Source organism: Glossina fuscipes, unplaced genomic scaffold (assembly GCF_014805625.2).
Source record: "Glossina fuscipes isolate IAEA_lab_2018 unplaced genomic scaffold, Yale_Gfus_2 1, whole genome shotgun sequence".
Classification (NCBI taxonomy): domain Eukaryota; kingdom Metazoa; phylum Arthropoda; class Insecta; order Diptera; family Glossinidae; genus Glossina; species Glossina fuscipes.
The window spans coordinates 41989331-42011588 of NW_023998415.1; the positions used below are offsets into that span (position 1 = coordinate 41989331).

Sequence of the window (22258 nt, forward strand, 5' to 3'; positions counted from 1 at the left end):
AATTGAAAAGTAAAGCAAAAGCTTCCATATTCTTAAAAAGTAACTAAAATTTAAAAAAAGAATATTTTTCTAATGTTTTGACCACATATCTTAAAACTACTTTGTTTTCAAATAAAACTGGATAGACCGATGTTCAGATTTATCAGCAATTTGTTATTTGTTCAAAATTTCATGCATTTTGCTTTATCAGCTATGGTATATAGATTTGACAATCTTGTTATCTTGGTTTGTGTCTTTATATATATTATTTATTATTCTTTTAATGCAACCGTCTCCTTGCTCCTATTTTTCCAATGCGTCAAACATTAAATTTTTGTTTATATAAAGCTTTGATTTAAGCCCTACATTTCTATATACTATTCGTAACTTTAAATAGCTTTTTAGACCATTCTTATATCATACACGTTTGCGTAAAAAATCTGCCACTTAGAGATTTGAAAGTAATTTCGATTATTTTTTGTAATAGGTAAAGAGACGATTATGCATGATTATAAGATTGGTATAATCGAAGAAGAACCAGAGGAAAGAAAACCTACGGAAGAAATTGTCGAACAGAAAGAAGAAGAGACAAGATCAGAAATCAAAATTATCGAGGAATTGCCCAAGGCTTTGGAAGAACCGCATCCCGTCGAGTACGCCGAAGAAGAAAAAGAGGAAGCGCCCAAAGCAGTCGAAGAAATATCTAAGCCTAAAAAGAAAAAGAAATCAATTAAGAAAATTGACGAGCAAGATTTAATTATACAAAAACTTCTTGAACAAGAAATTGAAAAGACCGAATTGGAGAAGTTTGAAAAAATTGATTTCGAAAAACCAATAAGAGCTAGAACCGAAGTTGCCAAATTGGAGCCCATTAAGATAGAGCGCAAAGAACAGAAAGCCAAAAAGGTGATAATTACGGACACAACTGAAATTCCCCAAATGGTTAAACTGAAAGCTGTGAAACGCAAAGAAAAGCCAATTGAAGAACAAACGGTGCAACTGCCCAAATTTAAACTTAAAAGTCGAATCGATTGGATTGAATACCCACCAGATGCTTTAAAACCAGTATTAGCGGAAATCGGAGCTATTAAATCTAGTGGCGAATTATCTCGCAACATCGAAGATGCTGAGGAAGTATTAAAATTCAAACCTTATAAGCCAAAGAAGATCAAGAAAATTAAAGATGATTTGGAAAAAGTCGAATTGGAAACTTACGAAAAATACGTCAGCGACGAGGGAGAGGTTGGAGAAAAGGTACCTCGTGAGAAGCCTAAAAAACCAATCAAACCGGAAGAAAAGCAAGACGAAATTCAAATAAAATTGGGTAAAGGAAAAATGAAACCGAAAGAAGAAGAAAAGCCAGAAAACGTAGTACTAAAGAAAATTCCCGTACAACCGCAACAAGTAGAAGAAATAAGTGAGAAAGTCCCCACGAAAAAGCAGGAAGTAGTTGTTAAAGAATTGGAACCTCAACCAGAAGAACCTAAGTACAAAATAAAGCCATTGGAACTACTTGAATTTGATGATGTTGAGTATCCTAAAGAAGAGCTTGAACCGCTACAATATCCAGAAGAACCTGCGAAAGATATTGAAACGCCAAAACCAAAATACAAGCCTAAACCGAAAGCTAAGCTAGACGAAGAAAGTAATATTATAGAAATTGTTCCTGGTGAGCCAAAGAAGACCGAAGAGCCTACTGAAAAAGACGTTAAATTTCGTATTCCGGAAAGTAAGCCTGCAGAAAAGTCTAAAGACGAAATAAAATTAAAGCATATTGAAACGCCTAAGCTTACTCCTACAGAAGATAGTACAGTTTCAGTCAAAGAGGAAGAGAGAACAAGAGAAAAATCTTTTTCACCCGCACTAGAAATCGTTGCCAAAGAGCCCAAAAAACCAAAGGTTAAGAAAGAGAAACCTAAGAAAGTTGTATCTTTCGATGAAAAAACTCAAGAATTTGAGATAACGATTCAAGAAGAGGAACGTCAAGAAGCCCCGTCCACAGATGCTCCTACAGAAGAAGTTAAAATTAAAGAAAAATCTCCCAAAGAAAGACCAATTGAAGAATTTAAGATAAAAGAAGAAGTTTTCGAACCTAAGCGTACTGAAGAAATACCTATAGAATATAAAATCACTACCACTGTCATTGAACCTGAAGAACTGCCTGAGGAATATAAGGTGCAAATAACTGATATTGATGAAAGAGAAGTAATTGTTGAAGAAGTAGTAGAGGAAAGGGTGGTTACGAGAAAGAAAAAACCTAAACCAATTGTTCCTGAACCATATGAATACACTGTACAAGAACCAGTTGAGGAAGCACCAAAACCTGTAGAAATAGTTGAAGAAGCTACATTTGAGATCGAAAAAGGTGAGCAACCAATGGTAGAACAGGTTTCAGTTGAAGATCTGGTTGAAGAACCTAAAAAAGAAGAAACTGCCGAAGAAGTCACTAAGGAAAAACCCAAATCAAAGAAAAAATCTCGAAAAGAGGATGAAAAAATGATAAATGTTACCATAAGACAACCGGCTGAAAAAATTGAGGAGGAAGCGGTTGAAGAAATTCTGGAGAAATTAAAACCTAAAGAAAAGTTGAAAGAATACGAATTCTCTATAAAGGAAGAGAAAGTTCCAGAGCGAAAACTCCCAGAAGAAATTCAGGACAAAAAACGTAAAACTGAAACTGTAATTGAGAAGAAGATTGTAGAATTCCCAGAATACAAAATAAACATTGTCGAATCAATAGTTGAAAAACCCGTTCTCGTGAAGGAAGAGCAACAACCTGAACAAGTGCTTATTACCACTCAACCTAAGAAAGCAACAGTAAAACCTGAAGAAGTTGAAGTAAAGAAACCAGTTCTTAAGACCAAAGCATTTGAAGAAACAGAAGTAGATTTAAAACCACAAACCAAACAAACAAAGAAGACTAAAAAACTTGAAGAGGTGGAACCTGAATTAGAAGTTAGAATGGAAACAGTCGAACCACTGGTACCTGCAGAAAAGAAACAGGAAGTTTCAGTAAAATTGGAAGTTACAGACAAGAAACTAATTCAAACAGTTCCAAAAGAATACACAATCAAAATCGTAGAAGAGCAGCGGGAAATGAAAAATGATGTTGCTGATATTCAATATATAACGAAGCCGGAGCAGCTAGAAGAAAAGCCCAAAGAAGATACAGAAGTTGAGTTTGTACTAAAAGAAACAAAATTACCGAAAGATGAAGATCAAGACGCTGAAGTTAAAATAAAGAAATTAAAGAAGAAACCAAAGGCCATCGAGGAAATTGAATTAAAAGCCAAAGTTGTGGAAGAGGTGCCGATAGATCAACCTATCGAGCTTTTAGAAGAGACGAAGCCATCTGTTACTGAAGAAGTTCACAAAGACATTCCAAAGGATTATAAATTTAAACTTAAAGAATTTGAAATTCCAAAAGAGAAAATTACAATCCCAGAGGAAGGCGAAAAACCAATCGAGAAACATGAACCTGAAAAAGAAAGCAAGCCTGATACCGAATATCAGATCAATGTAATTGAAGAGACACCTCGATTTGTGACTGAGGAAGTAGTTGAGGAGCAAATTGAAATTATTCGCAAGAAAAAACCAAAACCAAGTTTTGTCGAAGAACCAGAAGAACAAGTGATTTTAACACCCGTAAAACCGATAGAGAGTGTAGAAGAAAAGATAGTCAAAAAGAAACCGAAGAAGTCAGTTCCAGCAGAAGATCGGGCTGAATTAGAAATTACAAGAACTGAAGAAATTGCTAAAGATTCTGAAATCATAGAAGGCATACAATCTAAAATAGAAGAAGCATCGGAAGACGAACCAATTTCTTACAAATTTTCTGTTACGGATATAGAACCAGAAAAGAAAATCGAAGTACCAGAAGAAATAGTTTTACCTACCAAAACGAAAAAGCCTATAAAAGAAGAGCCTGAAGAGCAAATAACACTAATTGCAGAAAAACCTGTGGAAGAAGTTGTCGAAGATGCAACAATCAAAAAGAGACCGAAGAAACCAAAGCAAATAGCAGCTGTTTCGATTGAAGAGAAAATTGTTAAAGTTGAGGAAGTGCCGCAAGAAGTAAAGGTAATTGAAGAAAAAGTAGAAAAAGTAGAACCATCTACAGAAATTGAACAAAAACTTGAAGAAGAAAAAGTTATCGAGAAGCCAAAGCTAGAGAAACCTAAGGAATATAAATTCTCTCTTATCGAAACTGAACCACAAACGTTGGAACAATTACCTCAAGAAATTGTCAAACTGCCTAAGAAAATGAAATAAAACAACCGGAAAAAAGTGAGGAACCGGAAGTGGAAGTTTCTTTACAACCAAAACTTAAAACGCAGGAAGAACCAACGGAAACAGCGGTAATTAAAAGAAAACCAAAACCGAAACCTAAAGAAGAAACTGCGGTTGAACTTCGCATGAAGGTAGAAGAAGAAATACCTGTTGAACCCGTTGTACAAGTAGTAGAAGAAATCGAAGAGGTTGAACCAGATTCAGCTGAGTTGAAATTACCTAAAAAACCAAGAAAACCTAAGATAGATGAAGAAATTTTTGAAGAGGAGGTATTGTTAAAAAAACCAGCGATTACACAAGAAATAGAAGAAGAACAAACAACTCAAGTTACATTGAAACCCAAAAAAACACATAAATTCGTAGAAGTGGAAGACGTTGATGTAGAATTCAAAATTGCTAAACAAAAACAAGTTACACAGGAAACTTCAGAACAAACTGTTCAGTTAAAAAAGAAAAGAAAACCGGTTAAAGTGATAGAAGAGGATGCCGATGAGCTGATCATAAAGCAGGAATTAATTGAAGAAAGAGTAAAAGAAGTTATAGAAGAAGAAGTTATTGATGATGTGATGGTCCGTAGGAAACCGAAAAAGCCAATTGAACCACAACTCGAAGAGCTCGAAGAGCAAGAGTACAGTATATCGTTCAAGAAGCCACATAAAATCAATGAGGGTGTGGAAGAAGCAGCTACTGTTCTCAAAAAACGACCGCAAATAGAGCAAACTACGGATGAAGCTGCCGCTGAGCTTTCTATTAGACGGGAAGAAGAATACACGGAAAGTGAAGATGTCGAAGAATTTGTTGTTTCTAAGAAGCCAAGAAAAAAATCAAAACAGGTCATCGAGGAAGAGGAACAAGAATTTGTAATAAAGAAGCAAAAACCACAAAAACCATCAATAGAAGTTCAAGAGTATAAAGGTGTGGAAAATGTCACATTCCGCCCTAAACCTGCTAGAGTCCAAGAAGATATTCAGCAAGAATTCAAAATAGCATTAGACTCTTATGCCGAAGAAGAGATATCCATGTCCAAGAAGATCAAAGTAAAAAAGCCCATCAAAAAAACATATTCTGAAGAAGCAGATGAGGTCAAAATTAAAATTGTACAAGAAATCGAAGATGACGAGGGTCCAGTTATTGAAGAAATACGTGACGCTAGCAGTATCGAAGATACCATGTACGATGTTGAAGAACCGGATGAATATCATATTGAGGAATTACCACTAGACGAAGTGGATATACCACTAAGACACAGAAAACCAACAAAACCACGCTACTCTGTACAGCATGAGGATGAAGAAGATTTCTTGATTGGCATAGGACGAATAAAATCTGAAGCTGTAACCTATGAAGAAGATTCGCTGACCTTCAAAAAGAAACGCAAAGTCGTCGAACAAATCTACAATGAAGGTAAATCGTTGTCCGCAAGTTTCATTAAGCCCGCATTTTTTCAGATTTTTTAAAAACTTCATCGAAATAATTTAAGTTTTATATGCTTTAAAATAATTATTTGCTTTCAATGGCATACAACTTTAGCTCTCTAAGAAAATATCTAAAAGCTTATATGATAACAAAACATAGCAAGGCGAGGTAATTTGATGAGCATTCATTTTTATAACGCTACCACTTTACAACTCTTGATGCAAATTAACTCCTTCTCTCTCTGTCTCCCTAATGTATAATTCACTACTGACAACTTCCTGCAACCAGAATTTAGAAGCTAATATATCTTACTTTTTTAATGTTATTGTTACGAACAGAAGGAGCATCTTTAAATATTACACGAGAAATGCACGTTGAAGGTAATATTAAAATCCAAAAATTTGCCGGATAGAGGATAACATTCATTGTATGACTTATTTATATAGAAAGCGAAGAGGAAAATGCCATGTATTCTATTTGCAACTATGTGGCTGACAATGATGAGGCTATTAATCTGGTAGAAGGCGAGAAGGTATTCGTTATAGGACGTCATAGTTCAGAATGGTGGTATGTGAAAAAGAGCATTACTTTAGAAGAGGGTTGGGTGCCCGCCCAATACCTTATGGAACCAACTAAATACATGCAATATATACAAAAGAAACTACACGAGAAAATTGACAAGTTGCCCGTTTTTGAACGTAAGTTTACGAAATTAGATGGGTGTTCGAAAAATCTACAGTTTTTTGTACCCATTTATTGTATTAATATGCGTCATAGTCTAATCTGTGAGTGCAGTGATTAACATTTGTTTAAAAATTATTTGTTCCATTTTTGTCTTTGTGTAACATCTTCAAAGGGCCTGGACCAGATGAAAAAGCTATTGCGCCTAGGTTCATTGAAAAATTGCAACCCATTCATACACCGGATGGGTATACGGTGCAATTTGAATGCAAAGTTGAGGGTGTACCCCGTCCACAGATTGCCTGGTTCCGTGAAACCGCCATTATAAAACCTTCTCAAGATTTCCAAATGTATTACGATGAAGACAACGTAGCTACACTAATTATACGAGAAGTATTTCCTGAAGACGCTGGACGCTTTACATGCGTCGCTAAAAACTCGGTTGGTTTCACATCAACCACGACTGAATTAGTTGTGGAAACGCCTTTATCAGATCATGGTTCTGACGCAACCGGTATGTCACGCAAAAGCATGTCGCGTGAATCCTCTTTAGCCGACATTCTAGAGGGTATCCCCCCAACTTTCTCTCGCAAACCTAAAGCTCAATACGTCAATGAAAATACAAATGTCATTTTGGAATGCCGTCTCGTAGCAGTACCAGAACCAGATATTATATGGACCTATAACGGCGAACAAATTGATACAACAAAATTGCAAAATGTACGTGTGGTCACAGAATCTGATATACACATGTACTGCAGTGTAGTTCACATTAGCAAAGTCAAGAAGTCGCAGGAAGGCGTATATGAAGTAGTAGCAACAAACCGCGAAGGGGAGGCCAGGTTACCTATAATGCTGAAAGTGCGCACAGGGGAGAAAGAGCCACCTCAAATATTGGAACCTCTTCGCAATATGATTATACGTGAAGGAGAAAGCGCAGTTTTATCCACACAAATTGTCGGAAATCCAGCCCCAAAAATTTCTTGGTACAAAGATGGCAAACCAATAACAGAGAACGTCAGGAGTGATAAAGATGTTCATACCTTAACTTTGATTTCACCGAAATACCCAGAAAAGGGAGAGTACACAGTAAAAGCAATTAATCCACTAGGTAGCGTCGAAACCAACGCCCAACTGACCATTGAAGGTATTCATTGTCTTAATCCATATGTTTTGTGTCCAATATATAAACTTTACAAAGATCTTTAGTATACGCCTGTTTTTCTGTTTCTTGTTTTTAGAAGCGCCAAGCGGCAATGCTGAACCTCCGCTGTTTGTTGAACGTTTTGAAGAGCAGAGTATACCCCAGAAAGGAACTATTCGTTTGCTTGCAAAAGTTTCCGGCAATCCAGTACCTGAAGTCTCATGGCTTTTTAACAATAATCCCTTGTATCCCAATGACCGCACACAGCTGAAGTACGATGGCGAAAATATAGAACTCATCATTAAGGATGCTAATCCCGACTTTGACTCAGGAGATTATAAATGCATAGCCAGTAATCCCTTGGGCAAAACGTCGCATGGCGCTCGTATTATTGTAGAAGTTGATGAGATCACATTTACAAAAAAACTTAAGTCCAGGATTACTATAGAAGAACAACAATTATTGACATTAGAATGTGAAACATCTCATGTGGCTTCGCCCAAATGGTTCTTCAATGGAAAAGAACTCAGCGGTATGGATCACCGCGTCGTTGTAGAAGATGGAAAAATACATAAATTGGTTATTAGAAACACGAATTTACGAGATACCGGTAGCTATGTTTGCAAAGTGAAAAAGACAGAAACACAGTCAACTGTTGAGGTTTTACCACGTAAACCTGAATTCATTAAACCCCTAGAAGACTACGAAGTAACTGAAAAAGACACAGCCATTTTAGAAGTTGAAGTATCTACAGATGCTGGTGAAGTTCAGTGGTTTAAGGATGGCGAGAGAATAACTGCCGCTAAGGAAAGGATCGACTTTATTAAAGATGGCAACATACACAGATTACTGGTACGCAACGCTTCTATACATGATGAAGGAGAATATTCTTGCAAACTGGATGATCAGCAATGCAAAGCAGAACTAACGGTGATTGAGTTACCGCCAGAAATTGTGAAACCGTTGGAAAATGTAAACGTAACCGAAGGAGAGGATGCCGTGTTCGAAACAGAGTTAAGCAAAGGCGATGCTATGGTTAAATGGTTCAAAAATGGCGAAGAATTGACTTTGACCGAACGCATACAACTCGCAATAGATGGCAAATGCCAGAGACTGATCATCAGAAAATGCAAGCCAAACGATGCTGCCGAATATTCAATTAGCGTAGGCGATCATAAATCTAATTCCAAACTGGTTGTCGAAGAACCTTTGGTTAATTTCACTCTACGTTTGCCCGATGTGACTATAGCCACTAAAAACACAGATGCTGAATTTGTCGCGGAGCTATCCAAGCCTGACGTTGAAGTCACTTGGTATGTCAAAGGTAAACCGATCAAAGCGAACAAAAAATATGACGTATTTGTGGAAGGTACAATACGTCGTCTCGTTATACACAGCATTGAGGAAAACGATGCTGTTGAAATTAGCTGTACAGCGGCTAATGTTACTACCAGCACTAAGCTTTGCGTGGAAGAGATTACAGCAGCGCCCTTAATCATTTCGGATAAACAGCAAACGTTTAAAGTTAAAGAGGATGAAGAAGTTGCTTTAAGCGTCAAATACTCAGGTGTTCCCCAGCCACAAGCGGAGTGGTCTACTTCCAAAAAGGTTATTATTAAAACCCAAAGAACAGTACCTACTATTGATGAACAAACAGCTACCTTAACCATTAAGAAAGTGGTCAACGAAGATGAAGGTGAATACGTCGTCAAATTAACAAATCCAGTGGGAGAAGCCGAAGCTACATTACATCTATTCATTATGCGTAAGTAAAATGTATAAATAATTCTGCATTTAAAAAAAAAAATGCTTTTGGTCTAATATATACTGCAGGTAAGCCAAGTGCTCCCGGTACGCCGCAGCCACTTGATATTATGCATGACTCCCTAACATTATACTGGAAGCCCCCCGAAGATGATGGTAAAGCAGAAATTTTGGAATACATTTTGGAATATCAAGATGTTAAAACTGAAAAGTAAGCTTAATTACTATTGTATCACAAAATGAATCAATTGAACTTTTTATTTCTAACAATGAAAGATGGACGGAGATACGTAAAATAAAGGACACGACGTATACCTTATATAAGCTACAGATTGATACGGAATATGTGTTTCGAACGGTCGCTGTTAACGAAGTTGGGCCCTCACCGCCATCACCTGTATCATCACCAATACATCTAAGACCTCAAGTGCAAAAGGAGAAGCCCACTGTTCAAGAACCTTTACAAAATGTGGTTACCGAACCTTCTAAAGAAGTCACACTCTCCTGCATTTTCGGTGGTATACCTGAACCCAAAATCATTTGGAAGAGAAATGGCCAAGTATTTGAAACTTCTACTATGCGCTATGAAAACCGCGTAGCCAAATATACCATTGACAAGACGACCATAGAGACTGAGGGTGAATATACTTGTGTAGCGGAAAATGAAATGGGCAAAGTCGAGACATCGTGCCATGTTAAGATGCAAGAAAAACCCGGTATAGAAGTCGAGGAAAAGTATTTAATACAAAAGTTGCGGTCAGATGCTAAAGTAAGCATTCCAGCCCTAATTAAGGGTTATCCTAAGCCGCAAATAAAATGGTATAAGGAAACCAATATTCTCAAAACCACTAAATATCGTAATATTGAGATAACCGAAACCACTACAAGCTTAACCATTGAAAAGGTAACTCGTCAAGATACTGGACGCTACAAAATTGTGGCTGAAAATGAATGTGGCTCAGATACTGTAGAGTGTACCATAACGGTGCTTGATAAGCCAAGTACTCCCAAATCGTTGCTTATCAAAGAAACGAAAAAAGACTCGGTTACGCTAGAATGGGAGCCACCGGAGGATGATGGTGGCATGGAAGTAAATAAATATACATTAGAAAAATGCGATTTACAAAAGAAAGTATGGATGAAAGTGGCTGACTTCGAAAAGAACATTCGGTCTTATGTTATACAAAAACTTTCCATCAATTGCGAGTACATGTTCCGAATATTAGCTGTCAATCCAATCGGTGAATCTGATCCTACAGAGAGTGAAATTGTAACCATAACCAAAAAAGGTAAATCTATAGGCGCGCGTAACTGAAAAAAATTTAATTATAATGACATTGCATGATGCTTTTAGATAAACCGTCACCGCCTCGGCAGCCTATAGAAGTGTCAGGCATGAACGACAAATCATTTACCTTATCTTGGGAAACACCAGAGACGGATGGCGGTGCCAAGATTCTAGAATATATTGTTGAAATCAAAGAATTCCATGAAACTGAATATAGACTTTTGGGCAGTACAAACGGCAATGTGCCGCACATCTTTGTGAATAATGTAGAAAAAGATCACGCCTACACATTCAAAATATATGCCAAAAATGAAGTAGGCATGAGCGATGCTTTAGAGACTGAAGATAAAGTTGTAGTGAGCCGTAGAATAAGTAAGTTAAATAAATATTTTGTAAAATGGGATAATCTATGCTTTAATGCTTAACTTCTAACGCTTCTAATGCTCCTATGCTTTCATTTTTATTTTCTGCTTATAAATGTGGTAATTGTGCTAATTTAAAATCCGAATAGTACGAGCTGCAGAGAATATCGGTAATTTTTTGCAAAAGCTTAATATTCATAAAAAAAATTCAAAAAAATGAAAAAAAGGAAACGATATTTTAATAATTATTGATTTATTCAACTTTCTAAACAGCTCCTCCATCACCTCCACAAAACTTAAGAACACCGGATATAACTAGCAGAAGTGTGACGCTTGATTGGGAAGTGCCCGCGCATAATGGTGGTTCTGAAATCACTGGTAAAAGAAAAACGCTTAAAACTGGACTTTGAACTTTTCAAACTACTAAAATATTTAATATTTAGTTAATTCTAATAATAAATTTATTATTATTGAAGGTTATTGCGTTGAAAAACGTTCCTCTACCTCAACTAAATGGACGAAAGTGGTAACATTGAATGCTCATAATCTCCAATATACTGTTGATAATCTAAAAGAAAAATGTGAGTATTGGTTTAGGGTATCCGCTGAAAATGAAGTCGGCTTAGGAGCCCCAGCCGTCACAGATACAGTAAATCTTAAAACACATGCAAGTAAGTAACCGTTGCTATTTTAATCAATCAATTCGTAATAATGGAAATCGTATTTTTATTATATAATCACAAAGCGGTACCTTCGCAACCTACTTCACCACTGGAAACAAGAATTATAGCTGCCAATGTTCATGTATTCGAATGGGGTATGCCCGAGTCAGATGGAGGTGCGCCACTGCTTGGCTATCATATCGCTATACGTGACATGAAAAAGACAATGTGGATCGAAGTAGGTCGCGTACCAGCTGGCATACAGAAATTCCAAATCAGAGACTTGCAAGAAAATCATGAATATATGATACGTATATTTGCTAAAAATGAAATTGGCCTTAGCGAACCTTTAGAATCGGAAGAACCGTATAAAGTGATAACGACAGGTTAGTACTTTATTATAAAATTTTATTTTACATTAAGCTTCATTATATATTCGATCTATTAAATGAAAAACAAAAGAGCATAACTTTCAATTACTTTTATCGCCAAGTTATATTCAATGAAAATAAAAACAGGATATAACGTTGTTACTAGATCGATTAAATTCTTAAAGGTACATCAGATATATTTGTAGTCTATTTTGTGCGAATATTTCGCATTGATTATCAATTATTTTCAAATATATTATGTTAGTTTATTTATTGAAACGTATTGATTATTTTTATACCCATCACCGAAGGAAGAGGGTTATATTCATTTTGCCAAAACATTTGTAATGCCCATATATTCTTGATTAGCATCAAGTTCTAAATCGATTTAAAGATGTTCCTCCGTCCGTCTATCTGTTTCTCTGTCTGTGCAATGTATGTAAAGCTATTGACTTCAAATTCGGCAGAAACATTGAAAGTTCTTGCACACAGATTGGTATTGAAAATGGACGAAATCGATCGAAGGATACGCCCACAGCACCATATAATTTGATAACACCTGTGTTTTCCAAAAGGAATGAAAAATTGGGCTTTTACTCGTTACTCATAAACTATAGCTTGAATGCATTTTCTGTGGCGATGTTTTAGCGTTTATGCATAAAAATCGAAAAAATTGACCATGCCTACCCAACATTATAACGTACCAAAATTTAATTGTTTTTTCAATACTTTTATAACGCGGAAAAACAAGGTTCAAAAACCGTATAAAGCATACAAATCCCTGGCCAGTTTCAAATTTGGAATATACTTCAACCTGTTCGCGTAATCATCTGTCGATCTGTCTGTTTGCTCAATTTTGTAATATTTGTGATAAGCATTCTCCCCTTAACATAAATAAAGACATCACCTATAATTCCAAATTTGCGAAATAATTTGGAATTGCCCCCAACTTTTCAAAGGACACGTCTACAACGCCCGCATGTCCATACAAGAAAAACTTTTATTTTGAAAATAGAAGAAATCAGCTGCGCCCCACTCCATTTTAAAGAGCACGAAAATTTTGTTTTTTACTTCTTTTACCTTTTTTAGGGTAACGGTGATGGCTATAAAAGATTCGGTCCCGACCGAATTTAATTTTCTTACTTGTTAGAACACTGTCACTTTCAGTGTCTTATCTCAATTTTTGAGAAAACCAGATACCCAAAATAAATTCGATTGTACAATATAATTATGCAGACTGACATGGCCAAAACAAACTGGAAAATGTACATATATATATATATATATATGTACATTTGTACATATATATGTCTTTTTATATATGTCATATGTATGTCTTTTGTAGTCTTTAATGCTCTGCATTTTATATGACAAATCGTTAACGAAAGGACCTGTTTGATTAGGGGTCTCAACAGATTATATAAGACATAAGACGTTATATAAACGTAAGAACTAAGCTAAATCGACTGAGTATCACACATTGGTTATAAGCTAAAGTAACTTCATCTTACATCCCAGATGTCAATTCCGATTATCTTTCAGTTTACAGAATTAGAAATTCTTTTAATTATATGCATGCATATATATATATACATATATATAAAAAGAAAACCTTCTCATTCGGAGATATTCAAAATCCTACAACTTTGTTTTTTTTTTTTCCTTTAAATCTTTAGGTCATTTAAGTCTACCTGATGAGCCGCATACAGAGTTGAGTACTTGTAATACATCATCTTGGCTAAGGGAACATAATATGGATGCGGATATACATTCATACGTACGCGGTAAATTATTGCGTCGTGATGAGTATTTCTTCCGCTTGTCGGCTAAATTGCCCAGTAAAAAGAAACGAGGCTCAAAATAAGTATAAAAATAGTAGAATATAAACAATAAACACTCTTCACTTACACTTCAAACTATACAACTAGACAACAATTTTTAACAATTCTAACCACAATTCATTGTAAGAACACACACAAACGAAACAATTACTATCACTACTGATACTAACACTATATATTTCTACTTTATATAGAAAAATATTTTTTTTTTACTCTCTATACATATATATTATAATGCGAAAATGTAAACAAAGAAGAATCATAAAAAATTATGTAAAATTTATGTAATGTTTACTTTCTTTTTTTTTTTATATACATATATCTAATTTTTATTTATTAAACATATAAACGAATTCTCTTACTTAGAGAAATATGTAGAGTTTTTTCGTGTTGCTAACGGTAAAGGCAGGCGGAGAATAAAACATCCTTTTAACTATAAGCGAGCGAAGAATACTTAAATAGGAAGTTTTGTCTCTTTTTATGCCTGCTTTTACATCGTATACGACAAGCAAAACTTTTAATTTTTACTTACAACTGCGCATAAAACAGTCTAACAGATTTACATACATTACATAATTTATTTATTTAAAAATTGTGTTAAATTTTTTTTCAAGGTTTTTTTCTAATTTTTAAAAGCTGTGATAAGTTTTCAACCAGAAATCACAAAAGAAAAACGAATATAAATACAAAAAAAAACGCATTTTTACACATTGGTCCCATCAGACAAATTTGTGTATTTGGTCTTATACAACATTGGTGCGAATTTGGTGTATAAGACCAAAACCAATTTACTTATCTATTTTGTGGACGTGATCGAATATTTAATTTTTGATATCATTTTCTAAACATTCACTTCATTTCAGACACATAATAAAAATGCGATTTTTTTTTTAACGTTATATATATATCAAAACAGATAAGATTGTTAAATTTAAAAAAAAATCCCCGATTTAAAATTTAAACATTGACTTTGAAATAGCAAATAAACAATAAACAAAAAAAAAAAAAACACATAAACAAAAAAGATTTGTTTTTTAATATCAATTTACAGAAAATTAAGTAAAAAGATTATAGTCGGCCATGGTCTGCCATTAAGCGTCAAATTTTCGATGAAACTTCGCTTAATAAAGTTATTGATAACACCTACACCGTTATACTTGGACTTGAGATAGATCCTCCTTTAATTATACCAATCAATTCAGCATCATTCAGCTCGTCTGTCTGTCTATCCGTCTAATATATTCTTGTGTTTACCCTATAAGCCGCAATTTTTGAGAAATATTTTAATGAAATTTTGTACACTGACGTGCTTTACCCCAAGAAGAAGCACTATTGAAAATGCTTTAGATCGGTATGCATATAACACTCTGTTCTGAAATGTCGCCGCCTGCGGCAATTTTCGAACACCCTCATATAACGAAAACTAAAATTCATGCGACAAAAAAGCATAATTTTCAATTCTTCATGATGTCAGTATATATCATAATAGTAATTTAGTACAAAAAAATGGACGGAATAAAATTGGGAACATTCTGAGCTATTTTTTAGATCTTACCGTAATAAGTGTTTCATGAAAATTTATCCTTTGCAGAACGAAAAAGTCTCAGTTTTAATATGTGGTGATGAGAATTAACCTACAATAGTTCTTTCATAAAAAAAATGAACTCTACAAAATTTGGACCTTCCTGCCCCGTAAGGATTAAACTTATACTACATTATTTTTGTGTTCTATAATAAAAATAAGAATTGTGTTAGACAATGTGATGTAGGTTATTTAATTGTCGGCCTTGTCCGACTACAACGTGCTTTCTTGTTATTAGTTAGCTCAGCATAAAAAAAGTGCTTAAAAGTTAGGATTTAAGTTGCAAGAATACTGTCGAAGAATTGCATTTTCACATTTCTTCTAATAGTTCGAAGGTCGACATATTTGCAATGTGTTTCTTTGGTGTGCTTGACAAATGGCTAAGGCTATATTTGTATTAAATTATTTATGTTAAATTACTATTATGATATAACTTTCTTCGTTAATCATTGAAAATTATACCTTTTTGTGGTGTGAATTTTAGCTCTCGTTATATGAGGCAGTTTAAAACTTGCCACAGCCGGTCCAAGATTCCATACAAATTTAGAATGACCAAATACTACTACTTAGCAACTTTTGTTGAAAAATTTTGAAAATTGAAATTTTATTTCCTTATAACAACTTTTTAGGATACGGCTTTATATGGAAAATAGCCGAAAAGTTTTCAATAGCGTTCATCCTTGGGTTAAAACACGTCACTGTACCAAAAACGGACCGATGGACAAGCATAGTGAGGGATTAATTCAGATTACGATTCTGAATCGATCGGTATAATAGAAGATCGAGAAAATGTCCGACTCAAGCCCTTCTGCGTGTTACATACGTACCATAAGTGGTGTAGGGGATAACAATCTTTCAAAAACCCTTATATTTTCCTAAAATTCTTTAAACGTTGAACACAAGAACTCCAGCTGCAACCTATCGTAAGCACCCAAATGTCAAAAGACAATTTGAATGTAACGTGTTGTTATTAACTTATGCACAGAGATTGTGTTCCAGCATTGCAATCAATGCTGCAAAATTGTAATTGTGGTGCGTATATTAACATTGACAAACAAAGCACAGAGAAATAAAATGATAGATATGGAAAAATAAAATCTAATCATATGGTGTTTGCAAAATTAACCAATTAATTAATTACGTTTGCACTCTTATTAAACAATATTATCAACATTATGAGCCTACCAAAGATATTTTTCGCTCTACTAAATTTGCGCTTTATTAATGCCTATTAAATAAAACATTGATTCAGCACTTAAAGCTTGGGACAAGTAGCCTTCTTTCATAAGAATGTAACAATTTAAGCCTATTTGTAATAAATAAATTAACTGTAATGATGCTGTTTTGTGGCGAAAGTCCTTTATTTAGCAATGCAATTTTGTTAAAATCATAATTTCGACTTACAAACATCTATAATTGCGAACTAATAGCGCCAACAAAATGTAAAAGGACTGTGGTCCATTATAAAGCGTTCCGAATAAAAAGAATTGAATATAAAGCAATGCAAAATATTAAAGGGCATTTTATTCCATCACACCTTGGATAACTAATATTAAATAATATCACTAATTAATTTCTATTCTAAAAATGCTCCAATAATGTTTAAATATATACGAAACGTATTTAATGATTCTAACGTGAATGTTTGCTATAGAAATAAAAATTTTCTCTTATTGTCCTTCTTCTTGTATAATATTCAATTCACTAGTCTAAAATTAAAATAATAATAATAATAATAATAATATTCTATATACAACCAAACAAATATCTATAAAGCTATCGCTTCTCACGTTTTTCTTTCATCTTCTATAAATGCCAGTAATATTCAAGGCCTTTTTTATTCGAAGCAATTTAAAACAATTTAATCTGATCTAATAAAAATACCGTATGAATATTAAGTAAAGCAGGTGGAGATTATAACCACTTATAACAAGCCCTAATAGCTTCAAGGTTACATAAACGTCAATAAGTAAATGAATCACTAAAACCGACCGACATTTCTCAGTTTTTGTGTAACTGTTATTTCTTTTCCTTTACTTTATTAAATTGTATTGTAAGTTGCTAACTGATTCGATGTGAATACGTTTGAAAAATATTTCTATTTATATATCAGCTAATATCCCCTTTATCATAAAAGCATGTTTTAACACTGCTAAATACTACTAAGTGAAAGGAAATTCTTGGTAACGGCAACGCTTCGTGAGCGTTGTGTGCGAGCTCCATAAAAATTCAGTCTGCTTTCTTTTACTCTTTAATTCGTACCCTGTGTGAAAAATGTCAAATAATTTAATTGAAATTGTGCAAAAAAAATTGAATTTTGTGAGAAAATTTTGAAAAAGAAACAGTATTTAAGAGTTTTTTAACATAGCGTATGTAATGTTTGTAAAATTAATACGATATATTTAATACAAAAATTTTATGTGAAAATTGCTAGGGAATTAAGACAAAAAGGAATTGAAGAGAACTCGCGCCATTTTGGATTTTTTGTGTTTTGTGTGTTGCTTTTGATAAACGAAAGAGAAAGCAAAATTTACAGAACGCAACAGTAACTGAGTGATAAATGCATTTTTAAAAATAAAAAAATAATACACAGCAAATAAGAAGATTGAGCTAATGTAATTTGAAAATATTTAAAAGAAAGAAAATATCAAGTATAATATATCGTGCAAATGCAGCCCTGTATTGACTATTGGCGGTATATTCAGCTGTTGTTTACTAATATCTTACATATATTTGGCGAAATTGGAGGGTATCGAATATATCTTAAAAAAAAGTGAAAAAAAGAAAGTTTTGATTCTACAATTAAGTGGAGCAGGATTTATTTTCACTTCATTTTGTAACTAGGGATGATTCTGAATTTAAAATTTATTTTCTCTGTTTCATTCCTCCCCGTTTCCTGTAAAAACAAAATACATTTTCCACCTATAACGAACATAAACAAAAAAAAGTAAAAGACTTCATCGAAACATCAACCGAGTAAAATTTTTGACTTAAAAAGCCTATATTTCAATGCCGAAGAAGGTTGCAAAATTAATAATAAAAATGATTAATCACAAACTCGTACTAATCCAAAGAATGGAAAACAAAAATTAATGGATAACGAATGAAAGGTTAACAACATATAATAATCAAATATTAGACCAACTAAACATAGGGTAAAAAAAGGTTCGTATGTCAGCTGAAATAATGATTTGCACAGTTACCGCAGCTGCAACCTGCACAAAACTTCGAGATCGCAAAATAGAATTTGCGGCTGCAGAGAGACAACAAGTTTATTGAAAGCTGTTGCGAAATTGCATATTATATTCCAGTATTTAAGATATTTAAAAGATAACAGGACATACGAAATGTGTTTAAGTATAAAGTAAAAGCGTTTGTCATTGTTAGCAATACGATGCGTACAAAACCCTGCAAGGAACTGTTAAGATTTCAAAAAATTAGAGTTGACTTTCGTAGCAAAATAGGAAAAGATGCAAGTCTGCTCACGTTCTTCAAAATGTATACTGCTAATTACAATATTAGTTCGTATGCGTTCTATTCGAATACTACTGAAGAGGTGATAATTAACATTACGGGGGGTTTGGTGTATTCTCTTGCCATAGTGATTTTTTGAAAAGAAGCAATCTGGAGCATAGCACGCCTGAAATCGGGTTTTATTGAAAAAGTAAAAGAAAGCTTTCATTTAACTTTTTCAGAATAAAGAATTGGTTTGAAGACCGAAAATTTTCAATTCCTATGCAGTTTACGATAAAACGAATGAAATTTTTATCTAAATTGCAAGCAATATGTTTTTTAGTTTAATATATTTCTATAAGGATTAAAAATATCAACAGTTGCTGCACGGAACAAGGACCAATCCAGATTAAGATTTAAATGCTATTTAATTATGAATTGAAATATGCTGTTTAACTTCTCTTTGTTTCTTATTTAGTGACGTTTCGCCTTGGCATTTCTAGTTGTTAGCCTTTATAGGTGGACGGGGCGCGCTATTAAACGTAGTTTAAATGTAACTGAAATCGAAAATGCCAACTTTCCCGCTTTAAAGAAGAATTGCAGCTTCGTCGTGAGTTAAAATTGCAATCAATGAAATTTGTACGCTTTCCAACACTTTTATTTAAATGATTGGCAACTCTCAAAGTGCTGTCAAACCCTTTCTCTGTACTCACAACCATATTCTCATTATTTTTATAATACTTTTTCTTTTTTTTTCGCGCCTGCACAACGAAGTAATATAAACTAAATGAAGAAGAACACATTTTTTAAAGTGCATAATCAAGAACTTTGGATTAAGTTAAGTTGAAAAGTTATTCAAGACTACAAAAAATAAACGAATCCTATTATATATCTATACGTATGGGTGATTGTGATTGCTAAAGACGATGAGTTACCGTATGTGAATTATTAAGCTTATATGTTGTGAACAATAAAGCGAAAGAAAAATCCAACGTCAGGCATACGTCAACAAAATATACAGACATACGCACATAAACTTTCATTTCGTCTTTTATACAAATTTTCCAAATCTTGTCGTCTGTACGTTGTCATATGCCACCCGTTTACGTTCATTTCGGTATGTGTGCGTCGACGTCGTCGCTTAAGAAATACAAAGTGTACAAAGAAGAGTAGAGAAAAAAAAACAACGCACACAAAAATTTTGTTTAAATCAAAAAAAGAAAACATTATTTTTGTTTGAGCAGCTTTTTAGCTGCTAATGCAGCTATAAAGTGAAAAGTTTTCTCAAGTTGCGTCATCATAAAATAATATTTACCATATATGTGAAACTAAGAACTATCATCTGCAGTCCTGCTTGTTAAACCTATCAATAGATTGCATCTTTATCGGATATACTAAAGTATTTGTTAATACACAATGTCCGTACAACAGTTTTGTTTACGTTGGAATAATCATCAGCCGAATTTTATAGCGGTGTGCTCGACTCTACTGACGAGTGGTACGTTAGTCGACGTTACTTTAGCGGCCGAAGGTAGGCAACTACAAGCCCACAAAATTGTTCTCTCAGCTTGCAGCTCCTATTTTCAGGTAAGTTAAGCCAAATATTATGTGCAATATATATAATTGTAACCTAAATGCTGCTTGTTAGAAATGAAGTGAATGGTGTGCAATTAGGATTTTTTGCCAAACGAGAATCATTACAAAATACCTTTTTTTGTTTTTTTTTTTTTTTTAATTTCGAAAAAGCATTAATGTGTCATTTATCATTACAGACACTTTTTACAACGAATCCATGCCAGCATCCCATTGTTATATTAAAGGATGTACAATATGATGATCTTAAAACTATGGTTGATTTTATGTACTATGGTGAAGTAAACGTTTCGCAAGAGCAGTTACCGCATATTTTAAAAACGGCGGAGATGCTTAAAATAAAAGGACTCGCCGAAATGCCCACCGATCCTGCTAATTTAACTAAGTCCGATAGTAAATCGTCAAACGATGCAACCGAATTGGTTGGTGGTGCTGGCATAGGTGGTGCTAGTGGAAGTAACGGTGCGACTGGGAACAATAGCGGAAATGGAAATAGTGGAAGTGGCGGTTTGGGTAGCAGTGGCACTGGCAGTGTTAATGATTCGTTGTGGGGCTCAACAGAAGCGCAATTTCAACAACAGCAACAGCAGCCACAACATCAACAGCAATCTCAGCACCACCATCAACAATTACAACAACAGCACCATCACCAACAGCAGCAACAGCAATTACACTCGCAATTACAAAATAGTCAAACGCAAACCTCTCAGCAACAGCAACAACCGCAGCATCATCATCAGCAGCTTCGACGAACACCGTCACCTTTAGTTGCTGGCGCCTCGCCGGCCACCCGGCGAAAACGTTTACGCAAATCTTCAAATAACGGTAACGGTATATGCGTGTCAATCTATGATTTCGTTTAAAACTCATATCACTATTCTGTTATCAGGTTCGGGAGAACGTGTCAATTCCGAAGATCAGCACAATCCATCTTTAGATGCGGCAACGACGGGGGGCTTAACGCTTTCACAAATGAGCCAGATGTCATTTGGAGGAAATGCTGGAAATAGTGGTCTTGGTGGCCTAGCTGCCCATCCTTTACATACGGCGAAATTACTTAAAGAAGCCTCTAACAATGATATGGAAACACATCCCCAAGATTCGGATAGTTTGGATGATGCACACGGTCATGTACATATGCAAATTGTAATTATTTGATTATTTAACGGTATACATTCAATACTAAATTTTTCTTCTTTTGGATTTTTTTAGAAACCTGAAGTTGACATCAGTGGCGTACAACAGTCAATACCATTAGATATATCTGGGGCTACAACGCCTTCAGAACATGATGCTCCTAACACGCAATCTGCTCATTCGGGTGAGTTTATATTTGGTTTTCATTGCATTCACAATACATTTGTGGTTTTATTATAGTTTTTTTTTTTTCCTCTTATTTATTTTACTTAACACATGCGTATGAAATAAGTAATCTGAGACAAAAAAACTTTCATAATGTAAAAATTTGGAAAAAAAGTTGGGAACAAAGTTTTTCCATATGCGCTTTATTTAACTACTCGTAATTAAATCGAATTCCCAAGGCATTCTTACCTCTAATCCGTCTGTTTTGCTACACACCGTTTGAAGAGTCGTTAATTTGATATCTCCCGTTTCCTACACCTTTTTTTTTTTTTCTTTTTTTTTTTTTTTAAATTTGAAATTTCTACACTGCCTGTGTCATGTAATAAAAAAAAGAAATCCAAAAAAAAAATATCTGAACAAAGTAGGTCTCGCATCATAGAAGTAACGAATTTCGTTAAACATTGATTTGGTTTGGCTTCAAACAATCGGTTAACGTGGGGTGGTCGTGATAATTTTCTAAAACGTGCCTA

General features: G+C 34.4%; 2 protein-coding genes across 2 annotated transcripts in view; both read left to right on the plus strand.

Annotated features, from left to right (window-relative positions):
* LOC119644951 (titin-like) overlaps positions 1–13889 on the plus strand; it is a gene marked incomplete at its 5' end in the record, with an annotated part of 41131 nt that extends 27242 nt beyond the window's left edge. Inside the window, 13 exon segments of the mRNA XM_038044694.1 lie at positions 467–4242; positions 4245–5673; positions 6024–6065; positions 6132–6383; positions 6542–7513; positions 7608–9275; positions 9344–9485; positions 9551–10563; positions 10629–10934; positions 11198–11302; positions 11401–11598; positions 11601–11972; positions 13634–13889. Of these exon segments, the coding sequence (XP_037900622.1) occupies positions 467–4242; positions 4245–5673; positions 6024–6065; positions 6132–6383; positions 6542–7513; positions 7608–9275; positions 9344–9485; positions 9551–10563; positions 10629–10934; positions 11198–11302; positions 11401–11598; positions 11601–11972; positions 13634–13821 (10463 nt within the window).
* A 3963-nt stretch (positions 13890–17852) lies between these two features.
* The window catches only part of LOC119644952 (mucin-5AC), a 22634-nt gene continuing 18228 nt past the window's right edge, over positions 17853–22258 (plus strand). The window contains 5 exon segments of the mRNA XM_038044695.1: positions 17853–18545; positions 19608–20420; positions 20606–21251; positions 21316–21572; positions 21639–21747. Coding sequence (XP_037900623.1) covers positions 20250–20420; positions 20606–21251; positions 21316–21572; positions 21639–21747 — 1183 coding nt within the window. The 5' untranslated portion in view covers positions 17853–18545; positions 19608–20249.